This window comes from Lytechinus variegatus, chromosome 1 (genome assembly GCF_018143015.1).
Source record: "Lytechinus variegatus isolate NC3 chromosome 1, Lvar_3.0, whole genome shotgun sequence".
In the NCBI taxonomy this organism is placed as follows: domain Eukaryota; kingdom Metazoa; phylum Echinodermata; class Echinoidea; order Temnopleuroida; family Toxopneustidae; genus Lytechinus; species Lytechinus variegatus.
This window is the reverse complement of record NC_054740.1, coordinates 54,719,456-54,739,465: the sequence shown is the minus strand read 5'-3', so window position 1 is coordinate 54,739,465 and position 20,010 is coordinate 54,719,456. Positions and strand designations below refer to the sequence as shown.

General features: G+C 37.0%; 1 protein-coding gene across 1 annotated transcript; it reads left to right on the top strand.

The window, feature by feature from the left end:
- Positions 1 to 3,081: 3,081 nt before the first annotated feature.
- LOC121417172 (membrane progestin receptor gamma-B-like) lies at positions 3,082 to 18,760 on the top strand. Its single transcript, XM_041610767.1, has 5 exons — positions 3,082 to 3,271; positions 10,400 to 10,534; positions 11,551 to 11,905; positions 15,148 to 15,334; positions 17,864 to 18,760. The coding sequence occupies exons 2-5, from the start codon at positions 10,502 to 10,504 to the stop codon at positions 18,300 to 18,302; spliced, it is 1,014 nt and encodes a 337-aa protein (XP_041466701.1). The 5' UTR covers positions 3,082 to 3,271; positions 10,400 to 10,501; the 3' UTR covers positions 18,303 to 18,760.
- Positions 18,761 to 20,010: the final 1,250 nt, after the last annotated feature.

The window sequence follows — 20,010 nt, the reverse complement described above, 5'->3', positions numbered from 1 at the left end:
TTTTTTTTTGTGCGACGTGGTTGCGAACTTTGACCTTTCTGCAGGTGCCTCGGAAATCTTGAGCATGCATATTAGCCTTAGGGAGGGGGCGGGGCAGCGGAGGGGTATGGAGATGATCAGCGGGAGGTGACCATGCACCCTAACTCTGGGAATGATTTTTATTTTATTTATTTTTTGCAGGGGATGCTGGTTTGAACATGACAAGCCCACAAAAAAAATCGCTACAAAAAAGGAGATTTTCTATAGGATAAGGACAGAGTTTTATGACAAGCAAAAAAAAAGAGCTTTGAAAATAATTTATGTAGGTCCTTTGCCAACATTTCTCACATTGAGCATATATTTTTCCAGGGGGTGCTGCCCAAACACACGCAGCACCCCAAGGAAAATCTTGGGGTGCTTAATTACCGGCCCCGGCCGATATGAAGCATCCCCGCGGCCGATATAGGGCCTACGGCCTACCCCCACCCCCTTCTGCAGCCTTTAACTCCACTCCCTGTTAGTTTTACCTAAACTTAGGGTCACAGGCAAAAGAAAGAAAGAAAGAAAGAAAGAAAGAAAAAAAGAAAAAAAAGAAAGAAAAAAAGAAAAGAAAATAAAAAAGTAGGGGTACTAACTTTGAAGAAGGTTACGACTTACTTAGAGTAAAGCCAACCAGTTGGCAAATCCAAGTCCATGTAGCCAGGCTTAGAGCCCTACTAGTCAGCAAAATACAAAGGATAAAACAGATGGAGCTATATAATAACACAAAAAGTGAGCCCCCGGTCCTCCCCCAATATAAACAAGCTTGTGAGTTTGCAAATTATACCACAATTATTGACGATTTAACAAACACATTACTTTTGTAAAATTAGAGGCAAGACAAGGTAAATAAATATGGGGTGGGATGAATTTCAAAGGTTTAAGGAGATTAATCAAAGCCAAAGTATAGTTGGCAAATTAAAAAGTGGGCCTATTAAAGTGGCAGAACACTACGTTCTACCAGTCAGCAAAGTGATGTACGAGTACTCTCTCGTTTCAGATCTGAAAAGAACAGAACGCAAGACTTAAAAAACTGGTAACTCTGCAGTTGGCAAATTCATGAAGACAAGTCTACAACCTGTAGACTTGTCTACAAGTTTGCAGTTGGCAAAAACACAAAAATGTTCTAAGTTATTTTTACTAAATTCTGTCGCCAGAGATTTTTTTAATTTATGGTGTCAGAATGTGCTTAGGGTGGGGGATGGGTGGGAGAGGGGGAAGTTGGGGTTGCAGTTAATACTGCAATTCAAGGAGAAAATGCAGCGAACACTTGACAAAGTGAAGCCAATGTCACGTTTGCTCTTGCCTCCAACGCCATCAACTCCAACTATGGCAGATGTTGTTGACTTTTGTAAACTCTTTCCAAAAGAAGTAGATAACGAGGCATTGAAAGTGGAACTAGAATGCTTCCATGACATGGCAGTGGCAAGAGATCTGCAATTAAAGTTTCGCTGAAGCAGCCACTTTGGCATTTGACAAGAAGTCTATTCTTCCTTTCACTTGGAATGCTTACAAGCTTCTCATGACAGCACCAATAAGTGTTGCAAAGGATGAACGCACCTTCAGCCATATGAAGTTAATTAAGAACTTTTATAGATCAACCATGGGAGACCGGCGACTAGCTGGACAACCTGCTACTCCTGAACTGTGAAAAGGACCTAACAGATACTGCCGACTTAAATCGCTTGCTAACAACTTGGTCATCAAAACCAAGATGTTAAATATGATATAGAATAACATACAATATAAAGGTAACTTCAATAATTTCTGTAACAGTTTTAATGGCTGAAAGAGATGTCATGTTAGCAGTCAGTGGCGTAACTACGGGGGGCATGGGGGCACGTGTCCCCCCCCCAATCGGCCGGCCAAAAAAAAACGGGGGAAAGGAGGGAAAAAAAATTTGGGGGGAAGAAGAAATTATTGTATGTTATATTATTTCATATTATTGTATGTTATATTATATTATATATCATGTTACATAAGAAATATTTTTTTCCGTAACTTTATAAAACATAGCTTGCTTAGGACCTATATAGGTCCTATATCATTCCTGGTGCTCGCATTGTCTGACTAATGAGATATGTAGTCCTCGTGCATTTTAAGGCCATAAAGATTATGCACCAAATTATCTCCTCGCACTTCAAGTTATTATTGTTTTATGTAGTCACATATGCTTTTTTCGTGACTATATACTTAAAGTGATTGCCCCCTTTTAAGGCCTTGATATAAAACATTTCCAGTTTGTGCTTACGTTCGCATTGGTGTAAACCGATATAGATACCGGGCTGGTGTTAAATCAACAGCGTTTTTGCAGTGTACGAATTCCTAGAGACAGTCCTTAAAATGTCCCTTTTTCTGATCTAATTATAACAAATATTCAGCTCGCGCTTCGCGCTCGCATCACTCATTAGTGAAATAGTAAATTCCTACAAACAAGCCATATCCTCTTCAGGTCATAATTTCAAAAATTGTCAGCTCGCACTTTTCGCCTGCAATATTATCATGTTCATGATTACAATGACCATAAAAAGTGTAATTCTAACAATATCAGCAAGCGCTTAGCACTCGCATTAGATGACGAGATACGTACGCACTTCATGAATTCCAAAAGATAGTCCATAAAATGTCCCTTTTTAGGGTCAAGTTACACAAAAAAATTCAGTATTTTGTATTTGGCTATAGGGCTCTGAGCCTGGCTACATGGACTTGGCCCGGGAATTGGATTTGCCAACTGGTTATGTCTTTACTCTATAAGTCGTAACCTTCTTCGAAGTTAGTACCCCTATTTTCTTTCCTTTTCCTTTCTTTCTTTCTTATTTCTTTATTTTTTCATCCTTTATTTCCCTCTCTTTTTCTCCCCTATCCTCCATTTTGCCGACTGCCATGAATGTTGGGGGTGTCACCCCCCCACCCCCCCTCCTCTAGCTACGGCCCTGTACACGACCCCTTTTTCTTATCCTTTCTTCTCCCGGCTGGCCAGTGGGTATGGGTCCATTACCGAACCCACATCCCCTCCAACTCCCCCCCCCCCCCCCTCCTTATAGAATGGGAGAGATACAGAAGGCCATTATGATGATCAGTTTATGGCAATTCTTATGCCCACATTTCCAATTGGAATACCACAATACCGTGGTACAATCGCTCGAATTGCACGCACGGAATTCGCGCGGCCGGCCGAGTGATACATTGTGCGTGAGTATTGTGCTGCTAGATGTGGTTGAGAGACGGCTTTGACCGGTCGGCACTGTTTTGGGTAAGAACTTCATTTAATTAGGTCCAAGAATTCCCCATTAGTTTCTTTTATTTTTGCACGAACCCTCAGAATTTTTAAGCTGGAACTGGAGTGACTGTAGCTTGTTAAGCATCGATGAAAAACGCAAATTATAATGTTGACTAGGCTACCTCCTTCGCTTCGCTGTGTTGCCAAGCTCTCGTTCCACGGCCACGGGGCTGGGCGGCCCCAACGCAACGAGGCACGATGCATTGCTTTGCCTTTGTACGAGATCCGTTGCCAGGGAAGGTGGGGGGGGGGGGGCAAAAATAGCTAACAGTTGGATACTGGATCTCAGCTCAGTCAATTTTCAGTTATGAAAGCAAGATGGGTATACAGTACATGAACATGCAATGTGTCTCAGAGATTCATTAATATCTATTTTTTATGCTTGGCCGGCAACATATTTATACGGTAGGCCTAAATCATAATCTGAAATTCTGAATTCTGATTTGTTCCCAGACTGCTAGTGCAGTGCCAGTTCAACACTCGCAGTCGTCTGGCAGGCAAAAGTCAAAATCTAAATTTTGTTACTTTGCTAGTCTATTGTTTCTGTTTTTATCATTTGCTTGATTTAACTGACTCATCCAGAGAGTAGTCGGCATGCGCATGGTCAGCCAAGACATCTGGCAGCCGTCTGTTTCAAGGAGTTTTTTAACATTATTAATTCTTTTTTATTACTTGTCATAGTCATACACAGACAGCTCGCGATCATGCAGCTGCCATTAGGGGTATACATGTAACAATGCGAAATTCCCCCCCCCCCACGGGGCTCATCAATTTTTTTCTTTGAAATGCCCCAAAACAGGGAAAAAGAAACTTAAAAAAACAAACAGCGATAATATTATAACCTAATCAGGATAGGATCTAGGAGATAGCTGATCTGCTCTCTTGTTTTGGACATTATTTGGACTTTATTTGTGACTTATTGAGCTATTTTGAACTTAGAATGCTGATGGATATGTTTATTTAAATCTGTGGATACAACTTAAGGGCAGTCAACATGAGGATATAGTTAATTTATTGCAAAAAGTATGTTTTCTTCTGGAGTTTTCATCCTAGCTTTGGACCCTGATTTTCAGAACTGGTCCCATATACTGATTTTTGCATTTTGCTCCTGCACGCTTTCTTTGCTACTGATCTCAGCACTTCTATGGGGCATTCCTCTTCATCTTTTTCAATAAACTTTATTGTGAGCATATAATGCCTACCCGGTACATAATCACCTATTGATCTCAGCTCATCCAGGTACCAGACACAGAGTTGCTAATTTTCCGTATTTTTCCGGAATTCCGGATTTTTTCCTTTGCTGAAAAATATTCCGGAAAAAAAATCGATTGTCAAAGTGAAATCCGTAAACATTTCCCCTCCAAATCTTGTCACGGAGTTCGCTACGGAGAGCGCAATTTCAATTTTGGATGGCCAATTTGCGCAGACGGAAAATTATTAGCGTTGTGCGCAGCATGAAGTTTAGCTGTTATACTGTACTTGTGCACGGTACGCCCGAGCAATACATTGTAGCAGTTGCAAACGCCGCCCTATACCATGCAGGGATACGGGTGTCAGCGCTATCCCAGTCGGGCGATCGCCCGGTAGAACCGCTCGAAGCACGGCCCGGTGTGGCTGCAATTGCCTGCTGCTGCGTGAGTGATTGGTTGTCTGCCGCGGGATTTCAGCTGAAAACCTATTTGCTACCATGAAATATGTGTTCTCTGGTGCGTATTCATCAATTCATATGTGTGAACTATCCATCATTTTGATAGAAATTGTGATTTATGGATTTTCAATAGTATAGGATTGTCTTGTTGATGAGTACAGTGAGTGAAAAAGGGCACCCCAGCTGCTACATACACCCGTCCCGAGTCGCAACCATTGGCCGCAGCATATTAACCCGCAGCAGGTTAACTTGTACCGTAATGAGTACGAGTTACATGATTTTTTTGAGCACCTTTCTTGCCTATGATATGAAGTTAATTATGTCATTAATTATTTGTTATGTACTACTGTAGGTTAATGATTTCAGCCCTCTAAAGAATAAGAAAACGTTCCAGCTTCAGGGGGCTTCGCCCTTGACCCCGCCAGGGGCCCTGGGCGGGCCCCTGGACCCCCGGCCTGGGTTTTCAGGATTTTTTTGAGCTATCAGTTAGCATCTCTGCAGACAGTAGCCTTTTCATTGTTACACAGAGGTGCTCAAACTGAATAACTTGACTTTGAATAACTACTCAAGAGAATGTAGGTGCCCTGGTCATTGACTTTGTCCCTGCCTGTATCAAGTCATGCCAAATTACAACTTGAGAAGATCAGATAGAAATATGGCTTCTTCAGATGAAAAGTGCCCTAAAGACAACTGTGAGCAGATTGGCGAGGAAGTAAAGGAGTATTTCAACAGTCAGGAGTTTAGAAAACTGTTGAAGGTATCACTGATGCCATTACAAAGCAAATGGTGGACCTTAGAGACACGTTGGAGAAAGCTGAAGGAAAAATCCTATCACTTGAAAATATTGTGAAAGAAAAGACTTCCATCATAGATAAACTCCAGGAGAAGCAATCACACATCATAGAAGACATCCGGACTGTTCACCGAGATTTGAATGATGCAGAACAATACTCTCGACGGAACTGTGTTAGACTCAACAGCATCCCAGAACAGCCCCAGGAGGATACAGATGCTCTGATACTGGATCTAGCAAACCATGATCTTCAACTCAATCTGAAACCAGATGATATTGACCATACACATCGAGTTGGTCCTCCACGTCAACCCATTATAGATGGAAAACCAGTCCCACCAAGACTCATCATCTTGAAATTCACCTATCGTGTTTGGAATCTTATGATCAGGAATAGGAAACGACTGAGAGGAAAGAGAAAAGGTATTGAAGAAGATCTCACTGCGGCGAATCGACTGTTACTGAAGGAAGCCAAAAAGGAAGTTGAACAAAATGAAAGATTGGATGCTGCTTGGTCTTCAGATGGACGGGTAATAATTCTTGTCAAAGCCACAAACGGAAGGACAATTCGCAAAAGGATTCAGTCTGCAAGTAATTTGAGGAAATTGTGATGTCTGAACTATAAATAAACTCAATCTTGACATGGAACTGTATTGTTCTCTCTCGATGATAATGTACATTGTCAATGCCCATTACTTACAATTTTCATATTTGTAATTATCTTTTTACCCCCATTTTAAAGAGTGATTGACTAGGGTTTATTTTGTGGGAATGAGTGTGTGTGTTCATTGTGAGAGCACTACTCTTTTCTCTACTCAGTCATGGCTATGTCAGTATTGTTGTGCTACTATTTTTCCATTCAATCATGTTGAAGATGATAGTGAATTTCATTGGACCTTATTTGATTATTTCAATTTAAACAAGACAATTGATATCGAGCATTTGTTGAAATTGAAATTAAATCCATTTTCAATGAACAAAACTGATATTAATGCATTTTCTGAATATATATTTTGTGAAGAATTCAGTAGACATTTTAGCAATGTTAAGTCAAAACTTTCTATCTTTCACTTAAATGCTCGAAGCCTAAATAAAAATTTCGATGAAATGGAAATTGTTTTATTATCTTTAAACTTTGAATTTGATATAATTGCTGTTACTGAAACTTGGTTTAGTAGTTTCTACAAATATAGAAATGTATGAATTAGATGGTTATTCACTTGTTCCTAAATGTAGACCTTCCAAGACTGGTGGTGGAGTTGCTCTATACTTAAAAGATGATCTTACTTATGATTTGTTGTCTGAATATACTTGTTCTGAATCTAATTATGAAATGGTATTTTTTGAAATTGATAACAACCCAAAATCTACCGTTATTGCTTGTGTTTATTGTCCACCAGACTCTGATATATCTTGCTTTAATGACAAATTACAAAATGTTCTAGAAGCACTGAGGAGAGAAAGAAATATCTATATTTGTGGTGACTTTAATATAAACTTATTGAACTATGGTTCCCACAATAAAACAAATTAATTTTTAGATACTATGTTTTCATTTAATTCATATCCTTTAATATTAACCATCTCGAATTACTGACAAAAAAGCATCAATGATTGATAATATTTTTACAAATACTATACAAGATGAAAAACACAAAGGACTTATCTATAGTGAAATTCAGATCACTTTCCAGTGTTTTTGATATCATGTGATAATAATCATGCAAAGCCTGTTGTAAAAAATGTTAAAAAGCATGTTATTAATGATAAAGAATTTTTATCATGCACTGATTGGAGTGATGTTTATAATTGTGAAAATGCCAATAAATCATATGACTTGTTTTTTGATGAATTTAATGCAATGTATAACAAATGTTTTCCTATTAAATCAATGAATTAGAATAGAAAAGCACATTAACCTTTGATTACACAAGTATAAAGAGACTTAGTTCTAATCATAAAAACAAATATTTAGAGTATAAAAATAAGTTAACAAATATCAGAACATAAAAAATGAAATATTATGAGTCTTTATTTTGTAGCTTAAAAAAATGATGTGAAAAAAACATGGTCTCAAATTAATGTAATACTTGGCCGAAATAAACATAATAAACTACCTCAAACCATGTTTGATAGATATGTAAAAATAAGTGGTAAGAAAAATATTGCACATCATTTTAACAACTTTTTATTAGTGTAGGTAAAAAACTTACCTCATTTCAAAATCAAAGTGAAAAATACCTGTCAAATCCAAACCTAAGTTCATTTTTTGCTAGGTCAACAACTACTCATGAAATTGTCCAATTATCTCATCTTTTAAAAATTGATAAATCAAGTGGACCTGATTCTTTTCCCCTAAAGTTGTTAAAAAATGTATAAATAGCTTTGTTAATCCACTACATGTGACATATTTAATAAGTCTTTAAATAGTGGAATGGTCCCAAACAGACTAAAGGTGGCAAAGATTGTACCCCTTCACAAGAAAAATTATATTAATGATGTAGAAAACTACAGACCCATAGCCCTTTTATCAGTTTTTGCAAAATTAATAGAAAAGGTTATGCATGAAAGACTTGATGATTTTTTACTTAGATGTGACATTCTGACTTCAAAACAATTTGGCTTTCGTCGAAACTATAGTACTGATTTGAGCATCATTAATTTTACAAATTGATATCCCCCGTGAAATTTCTAATGATATGTTTTGCTATGGAGTATTTGACACCATCGACCACCATATTTTACTTTAAAAATTATATCATTATGGTATTTGTGGTGTTCCACAATAATGGTTTTCTGATTATTTACTTAATAGAAAACAGTATGTGGTGGTCGATGGTGTTGATTTTGATTATACATGTATGAATGTTGACATTGGAGTACCATAGGGATCAGAACTTGGACCGCTTCTTTTTATTATTTATATCAATGATATTGTCAATTTGTCTAAAGTACTTAATTTTTCATTATTTGCAGATGACACTGTTGTTTATCATTCACATTCTTTAACATAGTACAACTGGTTTCCCTTTTAAATGAAGAATTAAATAAATTGAATGTTTGATTTAAATGTAATAAGCTGTTTTTAAATATTGATAAGACAAAATATGTAATTTTTCATAAGAAGAAAAAGAAAATACCTAATTCAATCAAATATGTTAAAATAGACAATGTTTTTATTGAACGTAAGCAAAGTATATTTTTCTTGGGTATTTACATCGAGGAGTGTCTTGATTGGAAATGTCATATTGATTATGTCTGTTCTAAAATTTCTTGTAGTACTGGTGTCTTGTATAAATTAAATATTCTTCCAAGGAACATATTAATAAAAATTTATAATTCAACAATCCTTCCACATTTAAATTATTGCAATGATATTTAGGGAAATACAAAACAAAACTAGACATAATTTATAAGTTACAGAAACGCATAGCTCAGATAATTACAAATAGTCATCATTTATCCTCAAGTTTGCCGCTGTTTTTAAAAATGAAAATTATTCCTGTAACTTACTTGATAAAGCTTAATACATCCATGTTCATGTTCAAATTTCACAAAAACCTTTTACCGCCTGTTTTTATTGGTATGTTCCAAGACTTCCAACCAAATTCTGCTACAGACTATACTCTAATATTTTACATGTATTTTTATGTAAGGCCCAGTTTATAAGCAGTTTTGCTTCTTTTGGGTCCTGGCCATTTGTAAATTGTTATCTTGTTTGTCACTGATTGATTTGTATGATACTTATTTTATGATGTTCATGTACTGTTGATTTTAAATGGTCAAATAAATGAAATGAAAAAAAAAAGTCAAGTGAATCTAATATGTTATCAAGAGATGCAATCATTCAATTGTGATATCATCAATATTGTATTGACCAAGGTAAACTACTGACAATATTTGAACAATGGGTTGTGTGTATAGCCAAATATACAGACATGTTAATGTTAAAAAACAAACAGCGATTACTTTGAAAATTTTCTTGCCATACATTTTTCACCAATAGAGGGCATTCACAAAAATATGCCAAAAATTCATGTTTTTGAGCACGCTGGTTAATACAAAAATTAATTCCAAGTTAATATGAAAAATAAATTGCAACTGTATGGAAATTAGTATTTTTGGTCACAAAAGTGTTATTTTAATGATTTTTTAAAGAGTGTGTTGTGTACTGAATAGGCATATTACATGTACAGTATGTGCTTGCCCCCAGCGACACACTTGTTTTTTAATTTTATGGTATGGAATAGCTTGTCTTGTCTGTAGTGTAGTTCTAATATCGTAATAAATTGAATTCATTACAATGAAATTGATATAATGCTTTTTGTTTGCTTTTTTATCTATTTTTATTTTTTTCTGGTATTAGACTTTTTAGTGATCAAAATATATCATTGCAGGAAAACCAGGGGCCTCTTGTTTTGACACATGGATATCGTGTGTGTCCAAATAAAAAAACATGTAAAGGGAATTCCATTTCGCGATACATGGCACATTGGGTACATACATGTAAGGTAATAGAGGTGTAAAAAACAAAAAAAAATGTACTTTTTGTACGGTAACCTCTGTGATTATGGTGTGCTTGCATTGACTATCAGATATGATACAGGTAAACAGCACTGACTTTTTTTTGTATCTTTTGTCTATTGGTTGGTTTTAACAGGAGGAATTGTATTGTACCCAAAATACAATTATCTGAAGGACGGGGGAGCTTTGAGATCCTCTTTACCCCCAGTTGGATGAAGAGGAGGCTGGCTGGTGCAAGATGTGGACCATAAAGCTTCTGCGTTTCAATCAGGTAGATATGAAAATAAACTTTAAAAAACACACCTTTTTTTCAAATCATATGTTTTATTGATTTTGGAATCAGGAACATAGTCACAATATTTACATACATTCTATCATTGGTATAATTAATGGAGAAAAACAATGGAGAAATAACAGTAATAAAAAAGGGAAAGTGACCAGAAGAAAATACATTTTGAAGAAAAGAAAAAGCACCACACTATATAGAAGAGGTGGAAAAAATTGTCTTTTAACATCCATTATGCATACAATTTTCGCATAATTTCTCTATTTATGAATTCATTTTTCCTGATTGTGCATATTTACTGACATATTGTCATTATGTAGAGTTCTTGTTTTAAGACATAATTATAAGACCTGTATGCACTCATATAGCCATGTAGGCCTATTGTAGGGTATGTCTTACATATTTAACCTTGCATAGTTTGTGAACAGATGCTGGTACAAATTATACCAATTTCTTGTTTATATTATAAATATCAAATGTCTGCTTGAAAGTATTTCATTTAATTTTGATACTTTCACTTAACCTGTCTGTTTTAAAGACTACAGAGTTAAGATTTCTTTATTCTTTTACTATTGAAACAACAGAGTTGATATTTTATTTCAAGAAACTCTCACATTGATCTCCTCATTATTATGGGGGGAGGGGGCAGGAAATAGAATTTCTTATTACAGGTACCAAGAGTTACAGTGTATGTGCTGCAAATTTTCAATGATATATTTTCACATTGAAGATAAGAGGGAAAACCAAAGAAGACATGCCTTTCATGTAGGCTATTCATATCTGTGGTATAAGTACATACATATATTTTACAAGTATTCCTCATATTTATGAAAAAAAAACATGATTAGATTCTTCAGTGAATATGTGGAATTACCTTTTTATTACACCCATTCCCACAATTAGAACTTCTTATTGAGGTATAACTCGCACTATATTTTAGGATCAGTATCACAGGGTAATACTATTCACTACCCTTTTCTCCATTCTTGAACTCATTGAAGGTTCCTTCCGACTTTCACGAGCCCTTCATCATATCGGGGTACCGCTCGTGCCGTAGCAGCGTCGCATCTTGCCTAGTCAGCGCCATCCAGGGATCCAATGAGACCATCAACTTCTGGACCCATTTCATCCCCGCTATGTGGTTTGGCTGGACCACCCTGCGTCAGGTGACCGATGGGACGGTCATCGAGGATCCTTTCTCCTGGCCTCTCATCTGCTTCCTCCTCTCGTCCTTCCTGTACCTGATTGCCAGCTCCATGGCACACTTGTTCAACTGCATCTCCTTGCCTGCGCGATACGTCACTTTCTTCTTTGACTACGGAGCCATAAGCATCTACAGTTTTGGATGCAGCATAGGTAGGCTTGATGTATTCTTATTTCTTAATGTGTTTATCATGCGTTGTTATAAAGGTCTTGTGGATCCGTTGATAAGTCACTGGACTGTGAGCCATAGGGTTCAGAGTTCAAATTCTACCACGGCACTTGCGTCCATTGGCAAGGTGTTTACCTCCATTGCCACTCTCCACCCAGGTGTAGTAAATTGGTATCCCGTAAATTCCCTGAATGCTCTCAAACCCGAGAAGCCATGCTATAAAAGTTGATGTAATAGTATGCAGCCCTTAGAAATGGTGTATTATGTACATGTACTATAAATGTAACATATTATTAGGTGGTCTGTCTTTGACAGATCACCTCTTAATTTCGTCTGAATTTTCTTTTTATTTCTTTCTTTCTTTCTTTCTTTATTTTTACGGATTTTCTTGTCGCCAAGTTTTCTCCGAATCGGCTGAATCAATTTTGCTGATTTTTTCGTCATACATAGGATCTGTCATGGACACGTCAAAATAAGCTTTTCAAGGTCATCATGACCAGGTCATGATGACGTCATCTAGGCGCCATTTTGTAAAATCACATTATCAATCATATCTCCATTATTAATTATCAAAAATCAATCAAATTAATATCACATCAATTTAAGGTCAATAGTCATCAGGTCATGTCATTAAAGGTCACCTGAAGGTCACGACGCGCGCGTACGCGCGCGTCAAAATTTAAAAATGCTCAAAATCACTTTTTGACCGAACGAGAGTACGTTTTAGGTCATTTTAAGCATTTCAAAAATTTTGCACGCGCGCACGCATGCGCGCGCGTAACGCCTTAACACAACGCAGAAACACCGTTTTTTTTACATCATTTCATTGATAATAAAATTCTGAACAATTTGATACCTTGATCAACCTTCTACGACCATTAATAACGAAATTAACACCCGTTAAACTTTGCAGCACGTGTGCGCGCGAGCTCTCACTATAGGCCATATATGGGCAAAAACATGCCTATTGTAAATTCACTGTAGCTCTTTAAATAGTCCGTTGACCCCCAATTTTTTTTTCATATATCGATAGAGTATGAGTTGTAGATTCGATTTCATGTCACCATTGTCCCTAAATTATATCGTGACGTCATCAAAATGGCGCCTAAACTAAAAATTTCATTTTTTCAAAAATGACGTCATCAAATTTATGCAAATTTGGTTGTAACTTCTCGAATATAGATCATTTTTCGCCCAGATTTCGATATGTTGTAGTTTAGAATGTACTCTTTCTCCTCAGTAATCATTAATTTTCGTTTTGAGAAACGCATCATTGCGTAAAACAGCGATGAAAAGAGGCATGTCATTTTTCCTCATTTTGCGTGTAATCTCTATGGGACATGACTTTTTCTCAAAACTAGATTCGACATTCCTCTATTTCGTGAGCCATATCTCCATTTTTTCTTGTCAGTTTTCTTTAAGCTTTTAGTATGTTGTAGCTGAGATTCTAAGCTTTCGCAAGTGTGCCCTTCATTTTTTGATCAGATGCCGTGATCATGCCCGTATTTCACTTGCAAAATTGGACTTGTAATTCTCAAAATTGCTTACGTGTATTCTCTATGGGGAATATCGTGGCTTTGACTGCTTTCTAAAGGGCGCGGGTTCGAGTCCTGGGGTGAACAACATGATTTTTTTTTCACTTTTTTTTCTTTTTGCCACTTCTTACATGATCCTTTATGATAATTAAAAGGTATAAAAGTTAAAATTTAGCAAGATAAAACAGATTATAATTGCTTTTTTCATATCACATGTGTTTTGCGTGTAATCTCTATGGGACATGACTTTTTCTCAAAACTAGATTCGACATTCCGCTATTTCGTGAGCCATATCTCCATTTTTTCTTGTCAGTTTTCTTTAAGCTTTTAGTATGTTGTAGCTTAGATTCTAAGCTTTCGGAAGTGTGCCCTTCATTTTTTGATCAGATGCCAGGATCATGCCCGTATTTCACTTGCAAAATTGGACTTGTAATTCTCAAATTTGCTTACGTGTAAAGTCTATGGGAAATATGCTAGCTCAATCGGTTAGGCGTCAGACTTGCATCTCATTCAATCATGCGGGCAGGGGTTCGAGTCCGCGGGTGAACATGAATTTTTTTTTTTTTACTCTCTTGTGCATGATCAGTTATAACAATTCTAATAATTAATACCTAAAATATTGCAAAATAAAACAGATTATAATTACTTTTTTCGTATATTATATCTATCTAATCATATCCATCCATCCGCTATCTGTTATAAATCTATCTATTTATCCATATATATGTCTATCTATTTACTTACTTTGTATATGTATCTGTCTATCTATCCCTCTCTCTCTGTCTAATATAACATATCTATCTGTTTTGATATGTATATCTATCTATCGTTCTATATATCCATCAATCTATCTGCCTGTCTCTATCTATCTTTATATATGTATGTCTGTCTGGCTATCTATCTATATCAATCTATTTGTCTCTATCTATCTATTTATCTATCTATATGTCTGTCTATCTATGTTTTATTAATATAACCACCTATCATTTATCTCTCAATCGATCACTTGATCCATCCATCGCTCCATCCATCACTCCATCCATCTATATATATATATATATATATAATCATCTATCTTGTATGTATCTGTTTGAAGATGTATGTCTGACGATTGTCATCACCACATCAATAATCACATTTAGCAATGGTCAAAACTAATTCTTAGGATGTCTACGATCAAGATTATCAATATATCTAAATGATTTATTTCATACATTAGCCGACACTGAATGACAAATCATGACAGACCACCTAATTCGTCCGCATGACGAATTAAATTCTAGTTTTGTTATTGTTATTTTGATTGTAATAGGATACACATCTCTGTGATCCCAGACAGTTATCTGGACATTAATTAAATGCTTACAATGCTGCAGGAGATTTTGTAATTTCAATATTTATGGCATGATATATAGGCCTACATTAAAGATTTTAGGAAAGTGTATAAAAGACTAACAAATTCATGAATTTTCAGAATTGTTATATCTTACATAACATGTGATCCCCATCTTTATGCATTTATGTCATATGATGTGATCTGAATTCCATAAAAGTCAAATCCTAAATGTCCCTTTATTTCAAATATTTGTCAATCATTGATTTAAATCTTGTCTGTATCAAATGTGACATGATCATTACAGTGTTTTGCATTAATTGTATGCTTATTTTCTCCTCCCCTATCTTTTAAACAGCTTACTATGCATACGTTTTCCCCCCGGAGCTTCTCCTCACCGTATTCCATCAGGTATATCTTGTGGTGGCCATGTGTGCTGCGGTGATGTGCACATTCCTCGCCTGTTACAGCCGCTTCTCTTCCAACCACTTCTTGTATCACTCGGGACGCTTACCAGCGTTTATGATCCCCTACATATGGTGCAGGTAACAACTAGATTTCACCATAAACCCTCGGGGGGGGGGGGGATTTCCAATTGGTCCGAAGCCAAATCGTCCCATTACCGACTAATCTTCTATCATTTGGTCTACCATCAGGGGAGCGTTTCATCAACCTTTTCGTCCGACATGTTGTCAGATCTGACAACTTTCCTTGATTTTAATTGGCTGAAAAGCACTGTTACTATAGTAACTGTCGGATAAAATAGGACTTGTCAGATAAAACGTCTGACAAGTCCTTTCATGAAACGCTCCCCTGTTCGTCCACTATCCACATGGTCCATTTATCATTGCATCCACTCACCAGTTCGTCTTATAAGCAGTTGGTCCAATTAATGGTCCATATACCATTTGGTCTAATTGGACTAAGTGTTAATTGAGTGAAAATGAAGGAAAAGAAAATGGTAATTAGACCAACTGGTTGTGAGACCAAATGGTCATAGCAAACTGGTGATTAGAAAAAATTGTTGTTGGACAAAATAGTTTTTAGACAAAATGATGATGTAGGACGGGCCACAGACTAAATAAAGGTAGACAATGTGAGGAGTGGATGAGTTGGCAATAGATAAATTGGCAATTTATGGGGGGGGGGTCATTTGGTCCCCTGAACAAAATTTGTGACTTTCGCCCTATGTAGCTAGCTGTCTTTTGCAACTTCCTAATATCACTTCATGCTGCAGAGGGGATAGTGTGTATTAGCATACATGTCCCTCATTAGCAAGCACATTAATATGTAAAAATGGACTCTTCAGGACCTTATATTGTGCTTTTAACCTGGCGCATAGGGACATGGTCAATACAAGTGACATGATTTTTTAATAAATCGCAAGTTCCAAGAAGTGAAATTATTTCATTTGAATTTCGGCACAATCCTAGGAATATTAAAAACAGAATTCTGCTTTGTTGCAAGCCTGTTGATGCAGCCGAATAGATTGGAATTTCAAGAGTACTTAAGGTGGTGTCACACCTTGGCGTTTTAGACAGCGTATGCCCGACGTATCAAAATTTCTCTAAAATGTCGGCATACGCTGAACTTTGATATTTTTTTTCAACTCTGGGCGTATACTTAGCTTATTCATAACGAGTTGGACGTATACATAACGTATTAGTAACTTATATCGAACGCTTCGTTAACTTATAAGTAACGTATTCCAACGAATGCTTAGAGTTTTGCTGGTGTACACAACTTATGCCCTTAGATAGCCTAACTTACGCATAGCGCGCGGCAGCGTATCGCTGACGAACACGTGTCGTAGCATATAAAAAGGCTGCCGCTCGACTATTCAAATCATAACCGCACGATACATCACCGTATCAACACCACCGCCATGCCGAAGAAAACTCCTGTGAACCCCACCTTTATATACCAATTCCTATAAACGTTGTCAATACGCCATTATACGGTAGCTGTAAGTTATAAACACGTTCAGTAAGTTTTGTGGTCGTCCGGAGCACGTCTTCATACGTCAATATACGTTGGAGTTAAGTTACATATACGTTCAAAGCACGTTACTCATAGGTTAGAAGTAAGTTTTAGGGTATGCTGGACATTATCTCGACGTACATCGACTTATGAGTAACTTACGAGTAACGTGTGTCAACGTGTATCAACGATCGCGTAACTTGCCTACAACTTATGGCCCGCGTATGCGGGACGTATGAGCCATACGCCGGCATACGTCGAAAAATTTTGAGCTTGCACAAAATTTTTCGACGACCTCGCCGTATGACTACGTATACCAGCATGTTTTAGTGTACTCTTAACGTATGCAAAACTTATCCGTAACGTATTCGACGTACGCCAGCGTATTCGCCAAATTCCTCATACGTCGGGCATACGCTGTCTAAAACGCCAAGGTGTGATAGCGCCTTTATACCACTATTTACAACTTTGATCCTTTAGATTTTATAGGTTTAAATGTGCTTGTTAAATGCTAAACAATTTATTTAAATATTGGATCGCAACAGATGGTGAGTGTACACCTGGCTTGAGGTTACAAACATTAAAGGTTAAGGAAATAAAGAAATTTGAATTATCAGCAACACAAAGAACAGATTTGCAGAGGGCTACGTAGGAATTGGCAATTGCCTCAAGTTAAGAGACTTTTCTCACATTGAGGTATTACTTTAGTGATCCAATTAAACTCATGCGTTCTGGGTAGGAAACTTTTTGCAAACAAGCCTTCATATAGAATTATAAGCTACAGGTTTTCTTGTATCATTTCTTTAGTCCTTTGAGTGTTTATACAGTACATGTACCTGAACATAACTTGACAATGTCAAACACTGCAAAAATGGTTATTAACAAGCCCCCTAACATAACTGCATGAAAGTACGCATGCATGAAAGCCAAGCATATCAAATGCAAATATTTATCAACCATTTAAGCAGGGGCTAAATAGAGAAATCCCTTCACTTTGCAGAGCCTCTTGGGTTAATACTCTTTCAGGTGATCTGTATCAATGTGCACCTTCAAAGTATTTGTCTCCTTGTAAACATTTGTTTCTCACCATGCAGTCTTCCTCTGTTTTACCGATTACTCTTCTGCACTGAACCCAATCCTGATTCCAATGCTGCACTCTTTCATGTCCGACACATCCTCGGAGCCGTAGCAACCTCTTTCGTCTACGCTAGCCGCTTCCCGGAGATTCTAGCCCCCGGGTTCTTTGATTTCATCGGGCAAAGCCACCAGCTGTTCCACATCGGAGGCGTGTTCGCAACGTATATGCAGTATCGCGCCCTTTCGCTTGACATGTCCGAACGTCACCAGTTCCTGGTTGAGGCAGTTGGGCTTCCGACGGTGGGGAATACTCAGAGAGCTTTTCTGGTGGTTTTGACGTTGAACCTGCTGATCATCTCGGCCTACTCTCATTGGGTATCGCAACCAAAGTCACTTGATATGGTAAGGCAGCGGTTAGAGAAAGAGAAAAAGGGGTGTGGTTGCAGTTGTGATTAACAAGGTATTTCGTAACCTGACTCCTTTTTTTTCTGAAATATGAGATGGTGTATAGGCTGAAATATCTCTTGAGATTCTTGCATTTTATGTGTTTTAGGTGTATTTACCTTCTCAGGTCAGCTGTCGATTATTTAAAAACTTTATTTTTTGTATTTGTGTGAGCGTTTAAATGTATTCATCTGTGTGTAGGGTATTTCAGATTTTTAAAAAATGCAAGTTTGTGAATGGATGTATGGTTGGTCTCTATCAGGGAATTATTTTAAGACCATCCATGTTTTTCAATCCTTTGCAAACAAATATCCTACTACATACGTTATTCATGCACTAACTATTTATGTAGGGGAAAGATGAGGCTGGATTTCATGGCAGTTTTGATGACCAAAATACATGAAGGTCATGGGCAGGCATGGATCCAGCGGGATACAATAAAAATGAAATTGAAAAAATAAATACAATTTTAGGGGTCCTATCTTTACAAAAACTGACCTGTTTGGCATACATGCAAAAATAATGCAATTAATTGTGATTGAATTATCTGCTGAATCTGTAAATTTTATTTGAATTCTTGAAAAAGTTGAAAATTGCTGCATATAGGAAGCATGAAATTCTTTCAGCATTTTTAGAGATCTTCATCATACATTGGAACACCCCGGATCCTACCGGGAGAGCATTTTATCAACACTTCCGACAACTTTTCCTTGGATTTGATTGGCTGAAAAACGTAGTTGTCTGAACTGTCCAATAACATGGACTTTGTTGAATAAAACACTAGATCGTGTTTCATAAAGGCTTGTTGAATGCACATTATAGCAAATATACTATCAGCCAATCCGATTGAAGGATTACTGAAGCTACAGATCGTTGGTCCAGTGGATAGAGCATTGGACTCTCGCAAGGTTGTGAGTTTGAATCCCCACTCTGCCATTATCTCCACTGATAAAAAGGCCCGAGAGTAATATCTGTCATCTATAAGGTCAGCCATTATGACTGATTAACCTAAACGTAAAATGTTTCCTACATGTAGGTAATTGGGTATATACCAGCTTGGCGTTCACCAGCAAAATGTTGTCCTGCCGAGTTCCTATGGGAGTTACCATGAACAGAAACAGAAGCTTATAACACTACATTTAATTGCAAATTTGTCGTTTTATAACACGTTTTATGAAATTGCCCCTTGACCTTTCAAGAAATGCTCTCCAGGCATCCATCAGATGTTTGTGTGGTGGCAAATTGTCAATATCTACTCCAAATGACTTCTTGTGCTTTCCTGAGATTTGAACTCTTTACCTTGTGATGCAAGTGTCATTGCTCTTTCAATAAGACCATCACATCCCAGATTCGGGGAATGTTTTGGGGTGGTTTTTTTTTTTTTTTTGCATTGACATCAAACTTTGTGCAAGCTAAAACTCTATTTCTTTTCACCTTTCAATGCTGCCTTATGATGTCATAAGCCTTGCTTGCAGCTGGTATCCAAATGCTTCCTTGTCATATTTCTTTGATGAGCAAAGATTTTTTTTTACTGCAGAGTTTTTTTTTTTCATTACCAATTTCGTATTTCTATCCAGTAATCATTGTAATTTATTCCTCATGGTCTTCCAGGATACTCTTGGATTTCTGAGTCTGTTTGATTTGATACAAATGTGGAGGAGCCGTGGTGTAGTGGTTCTGACTCTCGCCTTGTAAACAGAGGGTCGTGTGTTCGAATCCC